The sequence below is a fragment of the Filicampus tigris genome, chromosome 6, assembly GCF_054856515.1.
Source record: "Filicampus tigris isolate MCC_2025a chromosome 6, RoL_Ftig_1.0, whole genome shotgun sequence".
NCBI classification, from domain to species: Eukaryota; Metazoa; Chordata; class Actinopteri; order Syngnathiformes; family Syngnathidae; genus Filicampus; species Filicampus tigris.
Genome location: NC_141222.1, coordinates 11,964,412 through 11,985,915, shown reverse-complemented (window position 1 = coordinate 11,985,915; position 21,504 = coordinate 11,964,412). Strand labels below are relative to the sequence as shown.

General features: G+C 41.6%; 2 protein-coding genes across 6 annotated transcripts in view; both read left to right on the top strand.

Annotated features, from left to right (window-relative positions):
• Nucleotides 1-408: 408 nt before the first annotated feature.
• Nucleotides 409-4,539, top strand: LOC147145833 (nucleoredoxin-like protein 1). 3 transcript variants are annotated; one of them, XM_086034771.1, is made up of 4 exons: nt 409-534; nt 893-1,158; nt 1,421-1,510; nt 1,619-4,539. In XM_086034771.1, exons 2-4 carry the CDS (start codon nt 920-922, stop codon nt 1,947-1,949), a joined length of 660 nt encoding a protein of 219 aa, XP_085890897.1. In that variant the 5' UTR covers nt 409-534; nt 893-919; the 3' UTR covers nt 1,950-4,539. The 3 variants fall into 3 exon arrangements, with proteins under 3 accessions (XP_085890897.1, XP_085890896.1, XP_085890894.1); XM_086034770.1 differs by having other exon boundaries at nt 440-561; XM_086034768.1 differs by lacking the exon at nt 409-534 and having other exon boundaries at nt 874-1,158.
• A 2,752-nt stretch (nt 4,540-7,291) lies between these two features.
• adgrl1b (adhesion G protein-coupled receptor L1b) overlaps nt 7,292-21,504 on the top strand; it is a 40,730-nt gene continuing 26,517 nt past the window's right edge. For all 3 annotated transcript variants that reach the window (XM_086033155.1, XM_086033156.1, XM_086033153.1), the window contains exon 1: nt 7,292-8,073. The gene's annotated coding sequence lies outside the window, so the exon portion shown is untranslated. The remainder of the gene's footprint in view (nt 8,074-21,504) is intronic.

The window sequence follows — 21,504 nt, the reverse complement described above, 5'->3', positions numbered from 1 at the left end:
TGAGATCTCAGTTCTGCACAATTTTAGAGCCTCATTTTATAGACATTTAAAAAACAACACAGGTGTGTTGTAGCAAGGAGAGATCGAAAACAGGCAGGACAGCAGCCCTTGAGGAAGAGAATTGAAGACGCCTGCTTTTGAACCACTTTAAGTTCAGCTGAATGTATACTCTTGATGTTATTTTTTGTATGAGTTAGTACTAAAGGCGGATGATACGAAACAACGAATTACACTTGGTGAACGGTATTCATGTTGTGTGGGGATATTAGTTAGGTATTCACTTCCCATTCTCTTCTTTTTGGGGGGGGGGCACACATTTGGGGCTTCCTGCTTTGCATTCAGTGCTTGTGTGTAGAGACCCCCCCCCCACCCCCACACATACACACAATCGTCCACACTCATATCCCCACCACGCTTGTGCGCACACGATATGCCCCTCTGTCACCTTGTCTCACCCCACCCTCCCAGACACAAGAGAGGAGGTGCAGCGCAGACAGACACGCAAAAAGGAAATAGGAGTGAACAGCAATCAAGGTGAGGAGACACAGTTGGTGAGAGAAGGTGATTTGAAGAGACAGATTTGATAATGATTCAAGTACAACTCGAAAGGGGAGATAAGGGGTGGGGGAGGTTGTTCTCTTTTTGAATTTGCTAGTGTGAGATAGAGGTAAGCAAGAATGAGGATTATCAGATTTAACGGCTAGCGAGATGTGCTCGTGTGATTAATGGGAGCTGTATGAGAATGACAGCGAGGAGACTCATTAGCTCATTTCAAAGACTGGCATTGAACTATACAACAAAGCCATCCGTCTCTGCATTTGCCCTTTGCCATGTGCTATGCTGCATTCTTCTCATGTTACTAATAAAGTAAACACCCATATATTTTCTGTAGCTTCAACACACCGTCCCGAGACAGTTCATGATGGTGGACCTGTTTGTCGATCGGGTCCTGGTGAAGAATAACAGGGACCAGGATGAGTTGGACACTGAACATGAGATTTCCATTCGCCTGCAGAACCGCATCCTGATGCTTTTCTTTGCTTCTGCTACATGTGACAGATGTCGACAGTTTGCACCCAAACTCGGTGACTTCTTCACACGCTTGACAGATGAGTTCTATGTGGATCGCTCCGCTCAGCTGGTCCTCCTGTACATCAGGTACAGCAGACACAGATTGTAAAACATTACAAACCCCGATGAACATGGACAACAGTTACCATAAGCTATATTTGAACTCAGGTAAATAATACCACCACACCGTCAGTGACTTACATCCATCCACCACGTCACCCATCTTTTGTTTCATTTATTTATTTAATTTATTTATTTTATTTATCTCTCATCCATAATTTCATTCCTGCATACACTTATTAATGTATTTAGACGATTTAATTAACAAAAGTGTTCTGTTTAACGTGAGTTTGGACCATTCGGAAGAACATCAATGTGACTTCCTGAAACAGCTACCCAAAAAGTGCCTGTTCCTCGCTTATGAGGACCCCTACAGGAGGTGAGTGGTACAAGCCAAAGGGCTGAGTACACATCCTGCTGGTTAAGATGATTGCAATATTAAATATACTCAGCTGGCTAAATCTATTCAAGCTTTGCGTGTCCACAGGGAGCTGGAGGACATGTTTAACATCAAGGAGCTTCCCACAGTAGTGGTCCTACGTCCCGACTGCTCTGTCCTCACCCCAAACGCAGTAGACGAGATCATCCGCCTCGGTCCGGAATGCTACTGCAACTGGCAGGAAGCGGCAGAGCTCATTGACAGGAATTTCATGATCACTGAGGACTTTCAAGAGAAGTCCATGCGCAGTTTCACTGACCCTATGAGAAGACTCAAGTACAAGGTGGAGGATGAGAAGAAAAGGAACAAGAAAAGAGGGCGCGGTGGAGTTGGCGATCATGTAGAGGTGGATGGAAAAGGAGAAGGATCACCATGGTGATAAGAAAAGTACCAACACAATATTGACTGAGATGTTTTTAAAAAGTTGCCACGTACATTTGTCACATTGTGATGTTCTTTAAAGCGTAAGTCAACCCAAACTGAAAATGACATCACAACTGCTCACCAACGACCAATCACGGCTCAGGTTCATAAAACAGGTCGGTCGTGATGGGTCGTTGTGAGCAGTTGTGATGTCATTTCCAGTCCACAGAAGACAAAATGGACGCCCCCGGGGATGGCAAAAAACGAGTGCATTTTGCTGCTTAACTCATATTCCACAAACGCAAAATTAATCAGAATGCAGTATTTCAACTAGTGGGCCTGCTGCGAACATATTCTTGAAAAAAATATGTTTGGGTTGACTTCCGCTTTAAGCAGGATTACAGAAAAAAAAAATAACAGAATGAATCATTCTACAATTCATTATTAATTTGGGTCGAAGCCAAGCTCACATTTTGGGCAATAACTTCTGTGTATGCATTAATGCATAATTGGCTACAGGTCAACACCAAACTGCATCATGTGCAGTGTGTAATTTGATCTAAAATTGCATTGAATTGTTTCACTGGTGAAATGGATTGTTTCCAGGGTACTGTAATTGAAAAATAAGACATTCTGGCTGCATTGCTGTGAAATGTGCCGGTATTTTGTGTCATCATTTCTATTCATGATTATTTTGTGCTCTGCTGCAATTCAAATCACCTCTCTGCAGTCAGCGTAGCAACCAAACCGCGGGTAACATTGGAGTCTCTAGAAATGCTTTATAACAATGTTTCCCGATCCTTATTTACATTAGAGAAAAAAAAACGGCACACCACCAAAAAGAAACGTCACAAAAAGTATGGAGATTAAAATAATGATGATCTTGTCTCACTTTATTCAAAAATGTACTTTGTCAAAGAGAAATGTGGGCCTGTTTAGTTGAACACAAAGCTGATGTAGCTCACAAGAAGAAACAACCTATTCTGTTGTAGGATGGACTACAGGTGGATAACGGTTCATGGAGTAACCCTTTTTTCCTACCTGTCACTATACATATAGGGGAATAAGAGATATATTTGCAAATGAGAAATAATAGCTTTCAGACAAATCATATAAAATTGGATAATTTCCACCCGTGATGATGCCAACCACCTCTCAAATCAAATAAGATGTAGTAGAAAAAAAAAAAGAAGCTACGCAAAAAAATGAAGTGGCATTTACTTGGAAAAAAAATAGAAGCTACACAAAAAAATGGAGTGGCATTTACTTGGAAAAAAACAGTCAATTTTTTTCTGTCAGAAATTCAAAGTAAATTGTACAAGGACAGTTTTTAAGTAAATTTTACGTCCATAGTATTAGTTATTTAAAAAAAAAGTCCTTAAAGTGGTCACAAAGCAACGAAGCAACTCCTACCACTCTTGCTGCCATTTCTGTTTGGCATCGCTACTGGGTGCTCTTGTTCGTGATTGAATGCTTTCTGTCAGAAGTTAAGCCTGGCACCGCCCACAACAATTTCCCCCCCATACAAACAAATCCTTATTTGTTCAAAGGTACAGACTTCTATTGATATAGTTGGAATGCCAGTCTGATGAGCATGATTACATTCCTTTCTTATTACAGAAATGGCTCTTCTGACAAGAGTGAGTATTGATTTGCTTGCCACCAATTAAAAGTAACTTAAAAGGCCCCAAACAATAACACGAACCAACACTAATTTGGCTTTGGCTGCCTTGTTGCTTGTGAGCAAAGTCTCCACGTTGCAGGTTGTGTAGCCGTAAATGGAGAAGTGGTAAGAAGAATCACGGTGAAGTATGAAGCGAGCCATTCCCATCATCCAATCAAAACATGTCATGTTTATTCTGAGATCTGAGACGCCGATGAATTATTCAACGCCATTAGGATAATTTTGTCAGTGAATGTTGCGCTTGTATGTTTATCCGATGAAGTCTGGCTCCTCTTTTGGGGCTGCACAAGAGGCAATCAGGCTTACTCTGAGTCTCTTGTCTATGACTTTCACATAATTAGGGATTTCCTTTGACTGTGACACGTCTTCCTTCATGTTCAGGACCTTATGTTTCCACACTGATGATGTTGATGATGATGGTGGTGGTGCTTTTATGGGATCAGGCAGGATCTTCAAATTGCTGTGCAACATTTCCTGATCTCTCAGTTCTGAAAGGCTTTTCACCTTCCCCTCACTTCTGAGCATTGCAGTAGTGATTACAGGAAACTCAATGAATAAAATACGTGTGCAAAGGCAAGAGTCACAGGGTGAATTGGCCTGATTTCCATACTTGAAACCATCTGTGATTGTTGCCTTTACACCTTTGATGAGTGCAAACACAAACACAATCTCTCTCACCTCTTAGCAACCAGAAGGAGGTTATGTTTCCATCTGAGGGGGTGTTGTTTATTGTTTTTATCATTGATTTATTGATTGAAATAAAGGCAGCGTAGTGATTTATGGAGTAAGGTCGCTGTCAAAAAGGCATATGCGTGATTAACGATTCGTATCCGTAATAGTAATAATTTGTGAGTACAAATTGTGTAAAATTGTGAGGGTTTGACTTATTTTCTTGTGAGTACGAATAAAAACTGTGAGTGCATTGTTTGGTGAATACGACTCTTGCTTCTACGACTACGTATCTTCACTACGCACTAATTGCCAGCTGGGGATACGAATCACTTTGTGAGAGGACGAATCTGCACAACATGCAAATTAGGATTACGTCACACAGAACACAGGCAGGTACCAGGGGGAGCTAATCGATCCGCGATTCAACTCCCCGCGCATGCGTAGATAAGAAAACAAAGATGGCGAACGCGAGCGGATCGGACGGCTCAGGGGAGGCATCTTCACAGCGGGTAAAGTCAGCAACGTGTATATCCAATTTATTGATGTGTATTTCATAAGGTCGTTCTATCTCAAATAATAGCTTTGGACTCACAGTCTTATGGCGAATTACCATTCTGTTTCAAAGATGTCAATATCGTCATTGTCTACAAATATATCTTAACCATATATCACGTTCGACTGGTTCAAAGTCCACAAGCGCGTCATCACTATCACTGCCGTTACTTTTTTCAGCGCTCCCGTGATCGACGGCGTCCGCCATTACGGTTTGAAAAAATTCCAGGACCTCCTCCGCGGTCTCGCAACACCGTCATGTGTATATTCTGATGCATTAAATTGGCTAAAAGACAGAGAATTTGATTAAAAAAATAAATAAATGACTTACCCGCTCTCCTGGTTTTAAAGGTAAAAAGACTCAACAGCGCTCTAGTGGTAGAAACGTGGTTATGCGTAATGCTCGTGGTTATGGTAAATGCTCACCTGTGTATATCGCTGGAGTCAGGTGGAATCCTCGTGCCTCCAAAGTAATTCATTTTCAGAAGACCCCAAAAACGTCATGTTTGTTCAACCATTAACATTGCATCAACGAAGGGACTATGCCATTATCAGCACTTTAGACTGATTTGTAAAAGAAATATCATTCACATGCGTGGACTGACCAACAGAATAGATTTGTGAAAAAATATGAAATTCACCTAATTGTGACATAGAAGGTTTCGGCTCATCTCCAGCGATATGTAAAATCAATCTCATTGGTAGTCACCCTTTGGGGCAGGGAGGCAGTTCCCCATCAGCTCCATTTGATGGTGCATTATTTCTTTCACTCCAATGTATTGTTTATATTTAATACAAAAAAAAAAAGCCAAAGCACGACATTTTAAATTAATGTGCATATATTTACAGCTATGAATGGAGGCGTTTCTTTATGCTTATAGATTGAAGCTAATCCATTCCAGGATGCTAGCCAACCTCTGATTTGTTTGCATTTCAAACAAGAAATATGAGCTGGGTGAAAACTGTCATCTTCAGAAAACACTTTTTAATACTTATTTAATAATACCAATGTTAGACCATTTTTGCTGGATGTGCATTGGTGCATTTTGAATTTCCAATTTGTGCCTGCCTAACTTCCTATTTGTTTACCCTGCACACACTGCCCTCAGCCTCTTGGTTGCATATTGGGTGAGGGTGGCATGGATAGGCACAGATGGCAGAGGGGTTGGGGGGGGGCATGTCCCCCCAGCCTTCCTATGACCACCTTCACTATATAAACGTAGTTATTCACAGGAACTAATCAATTGTAAATATGGTTAAGTATTGTTGTAAACAGAGGTAGATATTGTCAGTGCGTTAGTCCATCTGTGAGCACTCGTCAGTATTTCTGGCCCGCCCAGTTGGTCAGCCAACAGTGTCGAGAACGGACTTACCAGTACCACGTCACATGCAGGTGCGGCACAATTTTGGGGGGTTGTTTTATACAAAACGCCGCATTTTGGGGGAAAGTTGAGTCAAATTTCAAACAATCCATTTGACCCAAATCTCGTTGTTTTTAAACCAGCTTTTTTTTTTTAGAGTGTAGTGAAAAAAACATTAAAACGGTTGGCAGAATATGGAGAACATTTGGTGAATGTTTGCAACCTTGAATGAACCCTGACGAGAACGAAACGTCAGCCGGTCAGATTTCAGTGGTGTCACGGCCCTCCTCTGCCTGCGTTCTAGAACCAGGTTGGAAGAGGTTTTGAGGAACGGTTCTATTGTCACCACATGGCCTCGAAAAAGTGTCATGGAAAAGCGACCACGCATAGCTGTACCGGTACAGTGGTAAAGGGCCATAGGCCTATTATGCTCCTGTATTTTGTTGTTATTCATAATAGTGCATGCTACTTGGAGAGCTGATTACTATTTGGTGTAACATACAAGTTCAAAAACCACTACATCACTTGTAGATATTGAAAATGTTCAATGATGAAGAAATACATCTTTCCTCATATGGTTTCTCTGTGCCCTGCCATGTCTCTTTTTAAGGTTATATGTGTGTGCTTTTGTGTACGTGTGTGTGAGTGAGTGCAAGTGTGCTTGTGGTTGTCTGTCTTTGTGTATACTGCGAGGGAGGGAGGGTAGGTGGGAGCGGGTTCTCTTTTTATGCTGTATTTTGATGTTTTTAATGTACAGCACTTTGAGTTGCATCTTGTGTGTGAAAAGTGCTATATAAATAAAATTTGATTTGATTTGACATGTAGTATTACCTCTGAAATAGCAACAAGTCTGTACATAAAGCAGGTGCTTTTAATGACGATTTCTTGTCTACACAGCTTCGTGTTGCTCAGTCAAACGCTCCTTAGAACATAGTCGAAGCATCCATTCCCCAAGCTCACACACGCGCGCGCACATCACACACAAACACATGCGCACGATCCGCCCCCCCCCCCCCCCCCCCCAGCCCCCGCCACCCCACACACAGGCAGACGTTGCGCGCTCCCGAGCACAGAACGCGCAACAAGCGGACCAGCGGATGAAGCGTGAGCGCGCACTCGGAGAACAGAGGACGGACGCAAGGCGATGCCAGGAGCGGGAAACCAAACCCTGTGACGGTCCAGTTGTTTATGTATGTGTGTGTTTTAGAAAACCAGTATCTTTGAATTTAACTTAATTGTCACATTTTGTTTGTAAAATAGAAAGCATTTGGCATCCGCCCTTGCCGTTGCGACTGAGCACAATTCGTCAAGAGGATGCATTTTCACCTCGACGCTATTTGGCGCTAAGTGCAAAGAAGGATGTGTTGGAACAATGTCGGAAGAAGATGCGCAGTCATGACAACAACAACAACGGGGTTCGGTGACGTGTAGTTAACGACAGAGGACCGCGCGGGGTCTGCGGCTCACGTTTATCTTTGGCCGTATATTTTTTCCCGCAAAAACGGACGGAGCTGTATACAACAAGGCCAACAGCCCGTGGCGTCCGTGGCCATGAACGCCGTGGGAATGAGAGTACAAACGTGACGCACAGTGCAGCGGGGACGTCATCGAGTGGACGGAGGTCCAGCAGAGAGCCCTCATCACTGGAGGAGGCTTAGGGAGGAAGAGGAGGAGGAGTCGGGGGGCCAGTTGTTGTTGGACCCCTAATGACTGCTTCACTGTTTGCTGTATCACCCGCCATCACCGCTGCCTAGAGACGATTGCATTGGTTTTCATGTAACGGGCAGTGGAGTGGAGGGAGCAGAGAAACGGGAGGATGGAGACGCAGTGAGCGAGGAGCAGGAGAAGAAGGAGGAGGAGGAGGATTGACGGTAAGATATGGACATAAGCTATCAGGGTGCACCCCGCCCCTCTCCATGTCCCTCTCTCTCTCTCTCTCTCTCTCTCTCTCACACACTCACGCCATCTCTCTTTTTCTCGGAATCTATACATGCACATATACGGCGATCGATGCAATGGCATGGCAGCAGAGGGTTATCTTCTCCTTCACTCCAAAAAATACACCATTGCTCTTTCAGGGCTTGTCACAATGGCGTGACACTCTCAAAGGTATACCACCCTTGACCGTCATGCACAGACTGATATTTTTATTATGCAGGCTCCCTAACAGCCCTTAATAAGATTCACGCAAGCAGACGAAACACCTCAATATCAACAATTAAAAAAAAAAAGTTGATTATGTAGGCACAGTGCATCAATTTTAGGGTCCCCACAGAAATGTAGCCTATAGGGAAGCCCGGAAGCATATCGCCTTACAATCCAAAAATGATGTGTATTATATTAGTGTAGACTCCACAGTACCCCCATTTGTGACCCCTTTTTGAGAAAGGCAAGCCATTAGATGAGTATGATGTGATGCCTGGCTTGGCTGCCATTAATCTCCATGGGTCAGTACTAGTGTGCAAGTGTGAGGTAAGCTGTGAAATATTCATGTGCACGTGATAAGCGTCCTCGGGGCTTTGCCAGATAGAGAGGTCTCAGCGTGTCCCACCAAAGGGGCATATCGCGAGGACCATCCAAATGCAGCTTCTCAGGATCGTCTGGCGGCCTCATTGCACGTGCACAGTTCGATCTGTGAGGACTGGTTTGGCCAATTCACTGTAAATTTGAACACACGAAAAAAAGATTAGCATCGAGTGAGAGAGTGTTCAGACTGAATGAGAGCTCACGTCCATTTCAGAGAAGTGTGGGTCAGCAGGGGAGGCTGCATGGCAGTGGCTGGGGGGAGGCAGACGAGTAAAGGATGAAAGGATGGAGGAGAGAGGAGACAAGAAGGAGGGATGTCAGGACGTCTGCTCTTGTGTCAGCCTCAATTTTAGCTGCATGTGTAACCTTCAGTGGGTGCATGTGAAGGTAATGAAGTAGAGCATTGTATATTTACCAGCTGGCCACAACATCATGATCACTTGCACCTAATTAGATTCAATACAAGCGCTGTATCAAATAGTCTGTCTTTGCATAGATAATGCTCCATTTTGATGGACGGTCTCAAGGAGGTATTTATATAAGATTATTTGTATTTGTGTGATCTCTCACATCACCATTTAGTAAATGTGTGTGCGTGTTGCGTGATTCATGTGGAAGAGAAAACAAAATGTAATCAGGTGTGCTTTCAAGTACAGGTAACTTATATCGACACCCAAGGGGCAAAAGAAAGAGAATTGATTTGTTTAAATCCACGCACACATGCAACCCCATTTGGGATGGATTTGTTTTTGCTGTAGTCAATTCCAAAAACGTACCATATTTGTTCCAAGTCTCTTTGGGGATATTTCTCTTAGTCTTATCTAAAGACTGCATCACAGTGAGAGATGTGTCTAATATTTTGACTCTCTTGAAGCTAAATGATCACCAGAAGGTCCTGCACACACCATGTAAACCGAAATAAACCGTGCAGTCCTTCAAACAGCATGCTTTTAATAAAATGTGAGGACATAGCAGCTAGTTAATGGCTAATGCTGGCAATTTACTGGTTCTTGTTATTCTTTTCTCATGTTTTTCAACCTATGTTTTGGAAAAAATGCCCCAAAACAGAGAAAAAGGAAAAGACAAGAGTTAATCATGAATATAAAGTATAAAACAGCAATACGATAGAAAACGCAATACAACAGCATGCACCAGTGCCACGTATATCATCTGAATCAGTTCGGAATCCATATTTACCTATTAGCCTGACACGCACATGAACAGTACATCATAATCAATAGAGATGCTGTCTCTTCAAAATATTCATGTGTGCAGGTTGCTACAGACGTGTTTTGCTACATAGTATATATAGTTGCCTATAACAAGTTATGCTCGACCCACCAATCAGAGGGTGGAAAAACGCTGAGGTCATTGTTTGGTTAAAGAAACACTCGTATCGCTCATAAAGTGAAAGTTACATTTGCCAGCCGTAGTGATTCAGAAGGCTCTGTGCAGATAACATTGACATTGCAGCACATTTAGGGGGCTGAAATCTGATTGGATGAAAACAAATATGGTAGCTACTGTACAGATAGCAGAAAAAAAACACTATGAACTCAAGGGAACGCTGTTGGGAATACAAATATTACAAATAGTTTGAAGTCTGACCGTCAAGGTGAAGAATGTCTGGCAAGAGTGCAACGTTTGAGTATCTCCTCCCACTGCCGTCATTCAGACAATCTGCTACTGTCACTTTAATTGTGAACATGTCAAACTAGTGTCCAGTAAATGCTCTGGTGAACATGTGAAATCAAATGATTTCAAAGAGAGAAGTACATCATTCACAGTGTGACCGTTCTTGCTCCTACGGTTAAAAATAACACTGGTGGGCTTGTAATGATGTTTATAAATGACAGTGTTAATTACGAAGGCTTAAGAGCATGATTTATGGCTGGATAAATAGAGATGAGTTGACTCCAGGGCTCAAACGCAGGTCTTGTGTCTGTCATAATATGTTCTATGCAGGCCCACTAGTTGAAACAAGGCATTCTGATTAATATAGCGTTTGTGGAATATGAGTTAATCCAGCCGTTTTTAGCTAACTGAGGGGGCGGTCGTTTTTTCACTTCTGTCATCTGAAGAAGACATGAAGGACCAATCATGGCTCAGATTCAGAAAACAGGTGAGCTGTGATTAGTCGTTAACTGATCCCTGAGCAACTTCGATGTTACCTTCAGTCGACAGAAGTGACAAAATGGCCGCCCCCGGAGATGGACAAATACAGGTGGAATTTGCTGCTTAACTCATATTTCATATTAATCATGTTGCCTTGTTTCAACTAGTGGGCCTGCATAGAACATATCCTTGAAAAAAATATGTTTGGGTTGACTTCCTATTTAAGCATTGGTGGTTTTCAAGACACTGCCTCCATTCGATAGGAGGCACTTTCTTTTTCCGTCCTCACTATATATGCCTCCCCTTGATATTTTCTAGCCGCAGCCTACTCAGTTCAGCTCTGATTTGTCACACGTTGGCTTCGAAAACCATGTTGCAGGGACACTTTTTTTATTTTTTTTTATTACAATGACATTTTGCTCTAGTATTCTGCTCTTTGTGCAATATTCCATACTGTGACATTTTCAGGAGCTTCACTGCAACAACATACATCGATGCGCAAACCATAAACTGAACCTTTAAAGAATATACAGAAAGTTATATTTAAACCTCACCCTGTGGTCATCAGCAAAATGTTCCTTAACAATTTCCTACATGCATATTAGGCCTCATTTTTATGTGCCCTGTTTTTCATAGAAAATAAATAATCAACTAAGCCTGAGATATTTGGCTTCCTTGGTGTGCTGTATACTTTTTCCTTTTCCAGAAGGTTCTGAGCTAATATTTCCGATGGGTTTCATTTTGAATCCAGGCAGGATACAGTTGTTTGTATTTTTGTAATGGGATATTATTGTCCTGCAGGCCTATTGCAAATTCATAAATCAAATTGATTACATTAGAATAAGTGGCAAAACAGCCAACGCTCTCTCACTCAAAATTAAACCAAAAAGGATTATGGAAACGTAAAGGGGGAAACCTAGAAGAGCAATTTATTTTAGTTAAAACTATGCACATCACTGCATCTTCTCATTTGATGCTTATTAATTTCTGCTACTGTGCTTTATACATTTACAGATAAAAGTTCAAATAAAAAATGGATAAACTCAGGCACAATATTGTAAATCCTGGAGATGTTCAGATACTGAGAAAGAGCTATGAGTCACTGGAACGCGGTGTGCCGTTATCTAAGAGGATGCGTGCCGGGGGTAGGATTACAAGCTTGATGAATATGTGAGGAACCTTATCAACATTTAATCAACTTTCAAGCTGCCTTGAGACGGTATGTTATTCTTCAGGTGAAAGAAAATCTACCTCAGTTTTCTTTTCCCAAAGCATCTGTCTGGTCCGTTGGCACATGTAGTACAAATAAACTATGACGGTTTTCATGACTGGTTCATCATTACTGTACACTCTAAAAACAGTTGGGTTAAAAATAACACCAATTTGGGTCAAATATGGACCGACCCACTACCTGGGTCAGTCTGACCCAACTTTCTGGTTTGTTTTCTGCAAGAACAACTCCAAAAATGGGTAGCCCCATTTTTTAGGTTGTTTTGTACAAAACAATGCAAGAAAGTGGGTCAAATTGACCCAATTTGTGGTTCGGTCCATTTTTGCCCCCAAATTGTTTTATTTTTTTTAACCCAACTGGTTTTAGAGTGTTTCATTCTATTTGTTTAATCGGGTTGCACACATACTGATAGTCAGGTCTTATTTGAGCCTGATTTCCACCTTCCGATCAAAATCCTCAAAGGCCCAATTATTGGATGTCGAATAGATTCTCGAATTTCAAGTGATTATCCTGTGGTAGGTGTTTTTAGTGATTGAGTGGGAGTGATTTTTTCCTCCGTGATCTAAAAATGTTTGGTGCCGTCAATCATTGTTGTTAAACCTGTTTAATTTGTACAAACACAAATCCTTAAAGTTGAAGTCAACCCAAACATATTTCTTTCAAGAATATTTTCAATGCAGGCCCACTAGTTGAAACAAGGCATTCAGATAAATATTGCATTTGTGGAATAAGAGTTAATCTACTTGTTTTTAGCCATCTCTGGCGGCGGCCATTTTGACACTTCTGTCAACTGAAAATGACATCACAACTACTGCGGGCTCAGGTAACGACCAAATCACGGCTGACCTGTTTTCTGAAGCTGAGCCGTGATTTGTCGTTACCTGATCCTTAGTTGTGATGTCATTTTCAGTCTGAGGTGGCTCAAAAAGGGGTGGATCTTGCTGCTTAACATATTCCAGAAACGCAATATTAATCACAATGCCGTGTTTCAACTAGTGGGCCTGCTGGGAACATATTCTTGAAAAAGATACGTTTGGGTTGATTTCCTCTTTAAATGTGTGGTCAACGCAAAGTTAAATCATGGGTCAAATTTGACCCGTAAACACTAAAAATGTGGGCAGCTTTCTAACACATTACAAAGATTAAGATGAACCACGGCTTTCATTATTGTGATGTGAAACTGTTCGTTTCTCAATCAGGAAGGACTCTAATAGAGGAGCAACTTGTTGTGTTGAGTGCTTCTGCGACGGGTCTCCCAAGTCATTTGCCTCAGTAAAAACAAGACAAGAGTTTGCAACCACAAAATATTTACTAGACCCTATATGCTAACGGCGGCACGGTGGTCGACTGGCTAGCACGTCTGGCTCACAGGTCAGAGGTCGTAGGTTCGATCCTGGCTCCGTCCTCCCTGTGTGGAGTTTTCATGTTGTCCCTGTGCCTGCGTGGGTTTTCTCCTGGTACTCCGGTTTGTGAGTATGTGTGATTATTTGTCTCTGTGTGCCCTGCGATTGGCTGGCAACCGGTTTGGGGTGTCCCCCGCCTACTGCCCGAAGACAGCTGGGATAGGCTCCAGCACATCCGCGACCCTTGTGAGCGGTATAGATAATGGATGGATGGACTATATGCTAACAGTTAGCCTAGCTTTGACTAGTTCTACTTTTACTGGTGTACTCTATCTTCTTCACATATCGTCGCTGTTCTGTGAAAAACATTTATGTCCATTTTTTTCAATTTTCTTATTTTTACGTGAATGGTGTTTCCCCGTTATGATCATCGCATTAATGTGAAAATTAAAAATGTTTGTAAAATTGGACATCAATGTTTTTCACAGGACAGCGACAATATGATATAAATACTTAACTACATTTACATGTAAATGCACTTAAGTTCATGTTCATATGTACAATGAATAGGGCTATCATTGCTAGCGGTCTTTTTTCTTCTTGCCCGTTTTCTCCCTTCAAATTTCCCACCGTCTGAGAAGTCTATCTGCAACTAGAGAATGCAATTTTTGGAGAAATTGTGTGTGAAGGCGAAGGAAGCTGAAAAGAAACTGTGGAATGCGTTGGAAAGAAGTTGAATAAAGTGGAATAAAGTTGAATGATACTGAATATGGTTGAATGATACCGAATGAAGTTGAATAAAGTGGAATGAAGTTGAATAAAATTGAATGAAGTTGAATAAAGTGTAATAAAGTTGAATGATACTGAATAAAGTGGAATGAAGTTGAATGAACTCTATGAAAAATTGTGGAATGTTTTGGAATGAGCGAGAATGGATCCAACGCTGCCTGCACACAACTCAGCGTGTGTACCACTGGACCATCAGGGACCTAACTGGAATGCTGTAAAATCAAATAACTAATAATGTGAGTTGAATGAGCTGAATTAAGTGTAATGAACTCTATGAAAAATTTTGGAATTAGAGGGAATCGATTCAGCGCTGTCAGCTCACAACTCGGCGTGTGTACCACTAAGCAGGCAGGGACCTAACTTCAAGGATGTAAAAAATGAAATATAAATGTGCAAGTGGGACTGAATGGCGAATTTAATGTTTTTTTTAAGGTTGAATAATTTGCATTTTTGGGAAGTAGGAATTGTGGTGTTACGGCCCACGTTGTGTCGTGGCCATTTAAGTTGTGTGTGTGGGTGCTCTCCCCTGCTCTGCCCTGATTGGTGGCCTTTGTCACCGGTACAGCCACCCAATCAGAGCAGGGGAGGATAACCAAATTAGTCAATTACTTTGAGGTGTGTTCACCAGCAAGCAGTTAAGAGGGACTTGGTTTCTTGAATGTGCAAGTGGGACTGAATGGCGAATTTAATGGTGTTTTTAAGGTTGTATAATTTGAATTTTTGGGAAGTATGAATTGCGGATGTGTTGAAAAGGTTAACCAATGTGAGTTGAATGAGCTGAATCTTTTGAATTTGAAATTGGAATGGTTTAAATGTGAAGTGTTGATTGTGCCATTGGGAATGAATTGTGAATTTTTGAATGGGTTTTTAAGGTTGAATAATTTGAATTTTTGGGAAGTAGGAACTGTGCATGATGTGGAATGTGAGTTGAATGAGCTGAATGAAGTAGAATGAAGTTGAATGACCTCTATGACATATTGTGGAATGAGCGGGAATCGATCCAACGCAGCAAATGGAGAAGTGTTGAATGTGCCATTGGAAATTAATGGGGTTTTTTTGCGTGAAAAATGGTGAATTTTCGGGTAACCGTTAATGTTGGGGGCAGAAAAATGGAAGTTCCGATGGCATGAATTTTTCGAATAATTTGAAATTCGAACGGAGTGAATCTGATGAAGTATGTGGAAGTAGTAGAACTTTGAATTTGCCATTGGAAATGAATGGGGTTTTTTTGGGGTGAAAAAAGTTGAATTTTGGGGGAACCATAAATGTTAGGGGGAAAACAAAAAGGAGCCTCAATTGCATGAATTTTTTGAATAATTTAAAATTTGAACGGGGTGAATAGGATGAAGTATGTGGAAGTAGCGGCGCGCAAAATAAGTGCAAGGAATAAAATATAATATTAAAGATAAAGTTGAAAGTGTAGAATAACATATGTGTGAAGGCCTTCGCCTTCACACAACTAGCAGGGAAATCCTGGTTGTCTGTGGTTAAATACGGTTATGTACAATAAGTGACACTTCAAAATGTTATTTTCCAATAAGAACAAGAGGTGTCACATTTTTTGCTTTTGTCGCAGGCGGTGATTCGTTTACAAATTTATTTGAGATTTTCCAGTTCCGTGCATCTAATTTCTGTCCGGTCTTTTTTGAGTTGAGTTGAGTCTTTAAATTCCTTGTGCTCCTAGCTGAGTATGGGTTATCATGTCAAATAAGTCACATTGTTAGTGACTGTTTTTGACCGATGATTGTTTTTTTTTATTTGCAACCGATCACGTGGAGAAGTATTGGTGCATAGCAGCATATCATACACTGTTGTGACTATTTTAGCGTTATACTGCAAACTGCAAAGAAGAAACAGCTTTTTTTGTCAGCAATGCATCTCTAGTTTTCCTCAGAATTTCACATTTTTTTGGGTGAAACTCAATCTTGTTTTTTCTGAGAGAGTAATGAACTATAGCACATTTTCGTTTTCTTCTTGCAGCATTCCCCAGCAGATTTTTGAACATTCAAAAAAACGAGTCCATCACAATCTTGCACGGAACAGCAGAACAAACACCGGCAGACAGAAAGCCAAACTGTTCCCATGATTCAGGGATTCCCAACAACCAGATGTCCTTTCAGAGAATATGAACAATTGTATTTTATGATTTTCAAAATTTGAATATATATATTTTTTCCTCTCAAAGACAAATTTATAGTGCTATTTAAGGATGGTGATCACTATTTCATATGGGAAAGATTGAATGATTATGTAAAGTAGAATTGTTATTTAAGTTTGCATGCGGTGAGCAGGTGGTGTTTGAGGAGGTTCTTAAAAATGTGTACAAAAGATGTTGTGATAGCAAATACACTTCTGTTTGCCCTTCTGGCACAGAGCACAATGTGCAGGCTCGCAGCTAAGGTCTTAAAAAGCAGTCCACTTTGAAAATATACAGTGGTACCTCTACTTATGAAATTAATTGGTTCTGGTAGAAATTTCCTAAGTAGAACACTTTGTAAGTAGAGACATGTTTTCCATGTAAATGCCCTAATCCGTTCCAAGCCCCCCAATATCCAGACATAAATGTTTTATAAAGCATAAAAATGCATCAAAACATGTAACAAATACATGTTACAATTAGATTGCACAATAAATGAGAGTTGTGCATAAAAAAACAAAGAATAGAGAAAGGAATAAAAATGATGGCCGTTTACCTTTTAATTGCTGTCCTCATTGCTTTTTGCCCTCTTTGGTTCATGTTGTCTCTCAGAAGTGTTTTTTGCCTGGCGTTTTGTAAACAACTGATTTAAAAACGTGGCGACTGTCGATACATTACGGTCATATTCTTTGGCGAGATCAACCAAACTCATCCCCTTTTCATACTTTTCTATTATCTCTTGCTTTGTTTTTTTGTCCTTTTTTTCTTTTCCTCATTTCTAATTCAAGTAAAACTATCGGAACACCTCATGGCCTGAGGGGCGAATGACGAGGACGCCGCATAGACATATTTTCTCACATATATACCTATCTACCTGTCTATCTACACACATAGACACATACGCTAGAGGTCCCTCTTAACCAATGGGATGCCAGGAAGATGCTGGGCTAGCCAATGGCAGCGCAGCCATGAGTATGTTGCATTCAGGAAACTCTGGAGCTGCGAGCAGCCCATACCTTTACCTTTCGTATCCTGAAATTTCTTTCGTAACAAGAGGCAATATTTTCCTGTTGAGGCGTTTCGTAACTTGAACATTTCGTATGAAGAGACGTTCGTAAGTAGAGGTACCACTGTATCTGCAAGCAATTTGCTCAATTTTTTGTGTGTGTGTGCATTGTGCTTGCCTCTGCATCCAGCAACAAATGCTGAAGGTTTGAACAGTGGCCTGCATTACGTGCAACGTTGGTCCTAATGCTTCCGACTTGGCCCTGAGCGTCGCCTTTGTTTCCTGCGCACAACAAACAAATGATTGACATGTGGCGACACCTCTATTCCCCCGAGTCACGCATCGACCAGACAAACACACGGACTCTAAAGCCCCGTAAGTGGTCGGACTGCAGCGTGTAGGCAGGCCTCGGCCCCTGTGGGAGCTGTGGAGGTCAACTGTCTGAAACTACACTTTACTATGTATCACACACAAGGCACAGTGGAGTGATTTAAAATCCACTTCTAATCTCTAAATATTATGGAGGACACATTTTGCGCCACATTGGGTAGGGTTTTTGCCTGGTGTCAAACTTGTGATGTTGAGGTCCCTCCCTCATCTTTGACTCCCCTTCACACACTCACGCATTCACTCGTCCATTAGCAGCACAGCACCACATGCCCGTTTTGTCACTTGGTGCTTTATAGCAAATTACCCTCAGGCTATGCTGCACTCCGCAGCCAAATGAGGAGGCAGTTACTCTCTGTTGATTTTATAGTTGCTTTTATTACGGTGCGAATCTTTGTACCTGTGTGATTGACATCAATTTTACTCGTCTCCAGCAGTCTAACTTTATTGGCTTTGACGTATCACTTGAGTAAAACAGCTTTTTAAAATTTATTTATTTATTTATTTACTACCTCTACCAAGTGCAACTTGTTTAAGCTAAGATGTGATAGCTGTTTGTTAGCTCATCAAGGACTTTATTTTGGTTGTTACAGTGCACTTGCATCAGGGCAAAATGGCAGACGGGGGTAGGTGGTGGTGAGAAAACTTGCGAGGATGGTACTCCATTGTTTTCATCACTGTCTGTTGGTTTATTAGCTATTTTTTGGTGAGTCTCTGCACTAAAGCACCAGGTACAATAATTGTTGACTTTTCGCTGTCACACTCTACTTGCATTGAGACCAAGGGAGACTGTAACCAATCGGATCCAGTAAAAGGAGACGAAAGAGGGCCACTCTAGTCAACAGCATGGCACTGCACCAAATACTTTTCAATCAAAACATGTCAGACAAACATGTTTGCTCAGCCTTTGCTGAGGACTGTGCTCGACTGAGTGACATTTTAGTTTTGCTAATTATTTATGTTTTCTAGAACATGTAAAATACTGAAAAGAGCACCTCAAGTGGACAGACCTCCTCACAGACTAACAATTATGAGGTAAATCAAAGATTGAACAGCTATGAACTAGGCTCTTATTAACTAATCGGAGGTAAACATACATCCACTGTAGCCGCAAGAAATGATAATAAGATACTACAAGGCCATAGAATTACAACCTGATATTTGAGCATTTCAACGTGTCAGTATAATTTTCTTGAATTTAAATTTCAAAATACGAAAATACGGTACTCTTTATTATGCTAATTTGCTGATCATAGCTGATTGCTCTCCACTCTAAAGTGGTTCCAGTCAGACTTCTTCGAAAAGTGTTCCGTACACCTAAGAACTTATCATGATCTTTCACTTTAACTTAGCGATCGGATTAGCATTGGATTCTTGATCTTCTATTCTCTCTTCTTGATCGGTGTGTCGCATGCTTAGTTACTCCTTGTCTGCCTTTAATGGTAACAATTATGTTAGAAGTCTAGCTTATTTGCCGCCAGAGAGGCGAGGATTAGTTACCTGATGGGGAGGATCTACACCACAGTAGGATAATGTTTAGCAAGGCCAGCCAGCAAGCACAGCTCATATCTGCTGAGCAAGTTAGCTTAGCGCCTTGCCTTCCACTGACTTTGCAAGCAGCTGTGAAAGCTTTGGGGCTTTGGTTTGCGTGACTTATCCACGAGTAGCATGCTTGTTCTGATTGGCGAGCTCAGGAGGAAGAGTGCTGAAGTAGGAGCAGGGGCGGGGTTGCCATCGGGAATGTCGGGAAAATATGTACATTTTCCCGAACGGTCGGTGTATTTCCGGGCTAGGCCCGGCCATCATGGCCACCTCGCTGTCAATGATTACGTTTCAGAGCGTGATGGCCGTACCCCGTCGCCGACTACGTTCCGGCACATGACGGCCCGTCAATGACAACTTTTCAGTGCATGATGGTAGCACGCCAAACCCCGTGGGGCCCGCTGATCCACAAATGCACATTCAACGCTTCACAAGCAGAATTGAATATTTATAAAAATGCTAAGTCATGATGAAGACTCACACATTATTAAGAAACATGTGAAAATTGCGCATATATTTTCAAATCTGAAAACCACGTGACACTGCAAATATACTTGTGGATCTAAAAACACATGAAAATCGTGGATGTATTTGTGTGATTAATTTTGAGACAAATCTGTTCTCGATAGAGAGGCGACAGTTCCAAATGGCACACAGACGAGGGTTAGAGATGAGAGAGAAACAGAGCAAGGGGCCATTCTTCGCGACAATGCCGGTAAGCAATAGGAAAATGAATGACAACGTGAAAGTAGAAACTGGACACATCTAAACCTGATTGACAATTCAAAGTGTAGAGTCTACAAGGAAAAAAAAATACAAATATATATCAATCAAGGTGCCAGTGTGCCAATGCAACTGTTGCTGCTGATGCTGGAGACTTAAGTGCAGTAATGTGACATCAGTCCCTCCTGAGAGATTCTTCTCCAAAACAAGGCAGATCATTTCTAGACAGAAGAAACCGGATTAGCTCCTGAAAGCATTTTGTTGTGTTGTGGGTTTTTGAGAGTGATTCTGTTTTGTTTCGCTTTAAATTACTTTAGTAGAAAAAAGTTAGAAGATTACTGCAAGTTCAACTGTCAATAGATCATGTTTTTTATTGAATATATTTGGAGGACTATGTAGAATAATAAAGGCATACTGTAAATTAAGTAAGCAACCCAAAAATTCAGAAGGGCTGCTTGGGAGCCGAAAGAGTCTGCTTTTCTTTGAGTTAGCTGAACCAAAGGAGCCACTTCTCTAAAAAGCGCCAGAATTCCCACCACTACAAAGTACTTTTGAAAAGAGGATAATCGTCAACAGAGGATCAGCCTAATCCAAATTCTTGCAATTGTCAAAGAATATATTCCAATCGTTATGTTGATAACCTCACTTGATATACACGTTTGCATATTTCTGATTTAAAGAACTGTGAAGACGAGGAAAGGGGGTTGGAGAATTTTGCTATATTTTTGTTATATTTTGCCAACTGCTAGGATGTTTTACAGTAATGTAAGCAGCAGAATGCCACAGTGTGTTTTGGGTGTGATCACCTTTGCACATGCATTCCTGTCTGTTTGTGATAATTTCACTCCAGGCCCACTCACACACACTTTCATTGAGATTGCTGCTCCTTCAAGTAGGCCGGCCGGTGGCCCGGGGCTGCATCCTGGTTGCAGGCAGGGAGCGCGGTGCTGTGAACAGGGGGACCGGGTGTGTGGCTTTGTCAAGGCCCATCAGTGTCCTTGCTCTACTTACTCTGCACCAACACTTAAGGATGTGTGTGTGTGTGTGTGTCCGTGTGTACATGGGTGTGTGCGGGGGTGTGTTTGCCCATGTGCACGAGTGTGAGAGTGTAAGAGAGAGAGAGAGAGAAATGGGGAATGCAAGCAAAAGAACATGCTGCCATAAGGCTTTTTGGCTGAGATGAGACATTTATGTGCACTCATATTCTTAGTGTGTGGCCAGTATGTGCGCGTGTGATAACACCGGAGAGGGTCTCATTCGAGGGAGTCTTTTTATGTACTGTTATTACTGTGTGGGGGGTGAGCATGTGTGTGTGTCACTGTGGTCCTTAGGCCTTTATTGCAGTTGTGTTGGTTCAGTGGACTTCAGTGGAAAGGCAAGTATCTCACTTTCTATTCTTTTGGCTATGTACCATGATTTTCTTATGGTGCGCATACGTGCAACTATGTCAGCACATGTTGTGGGCTAAGAACGTGCTCATCGTGGGAATCAGTATCATTTAAA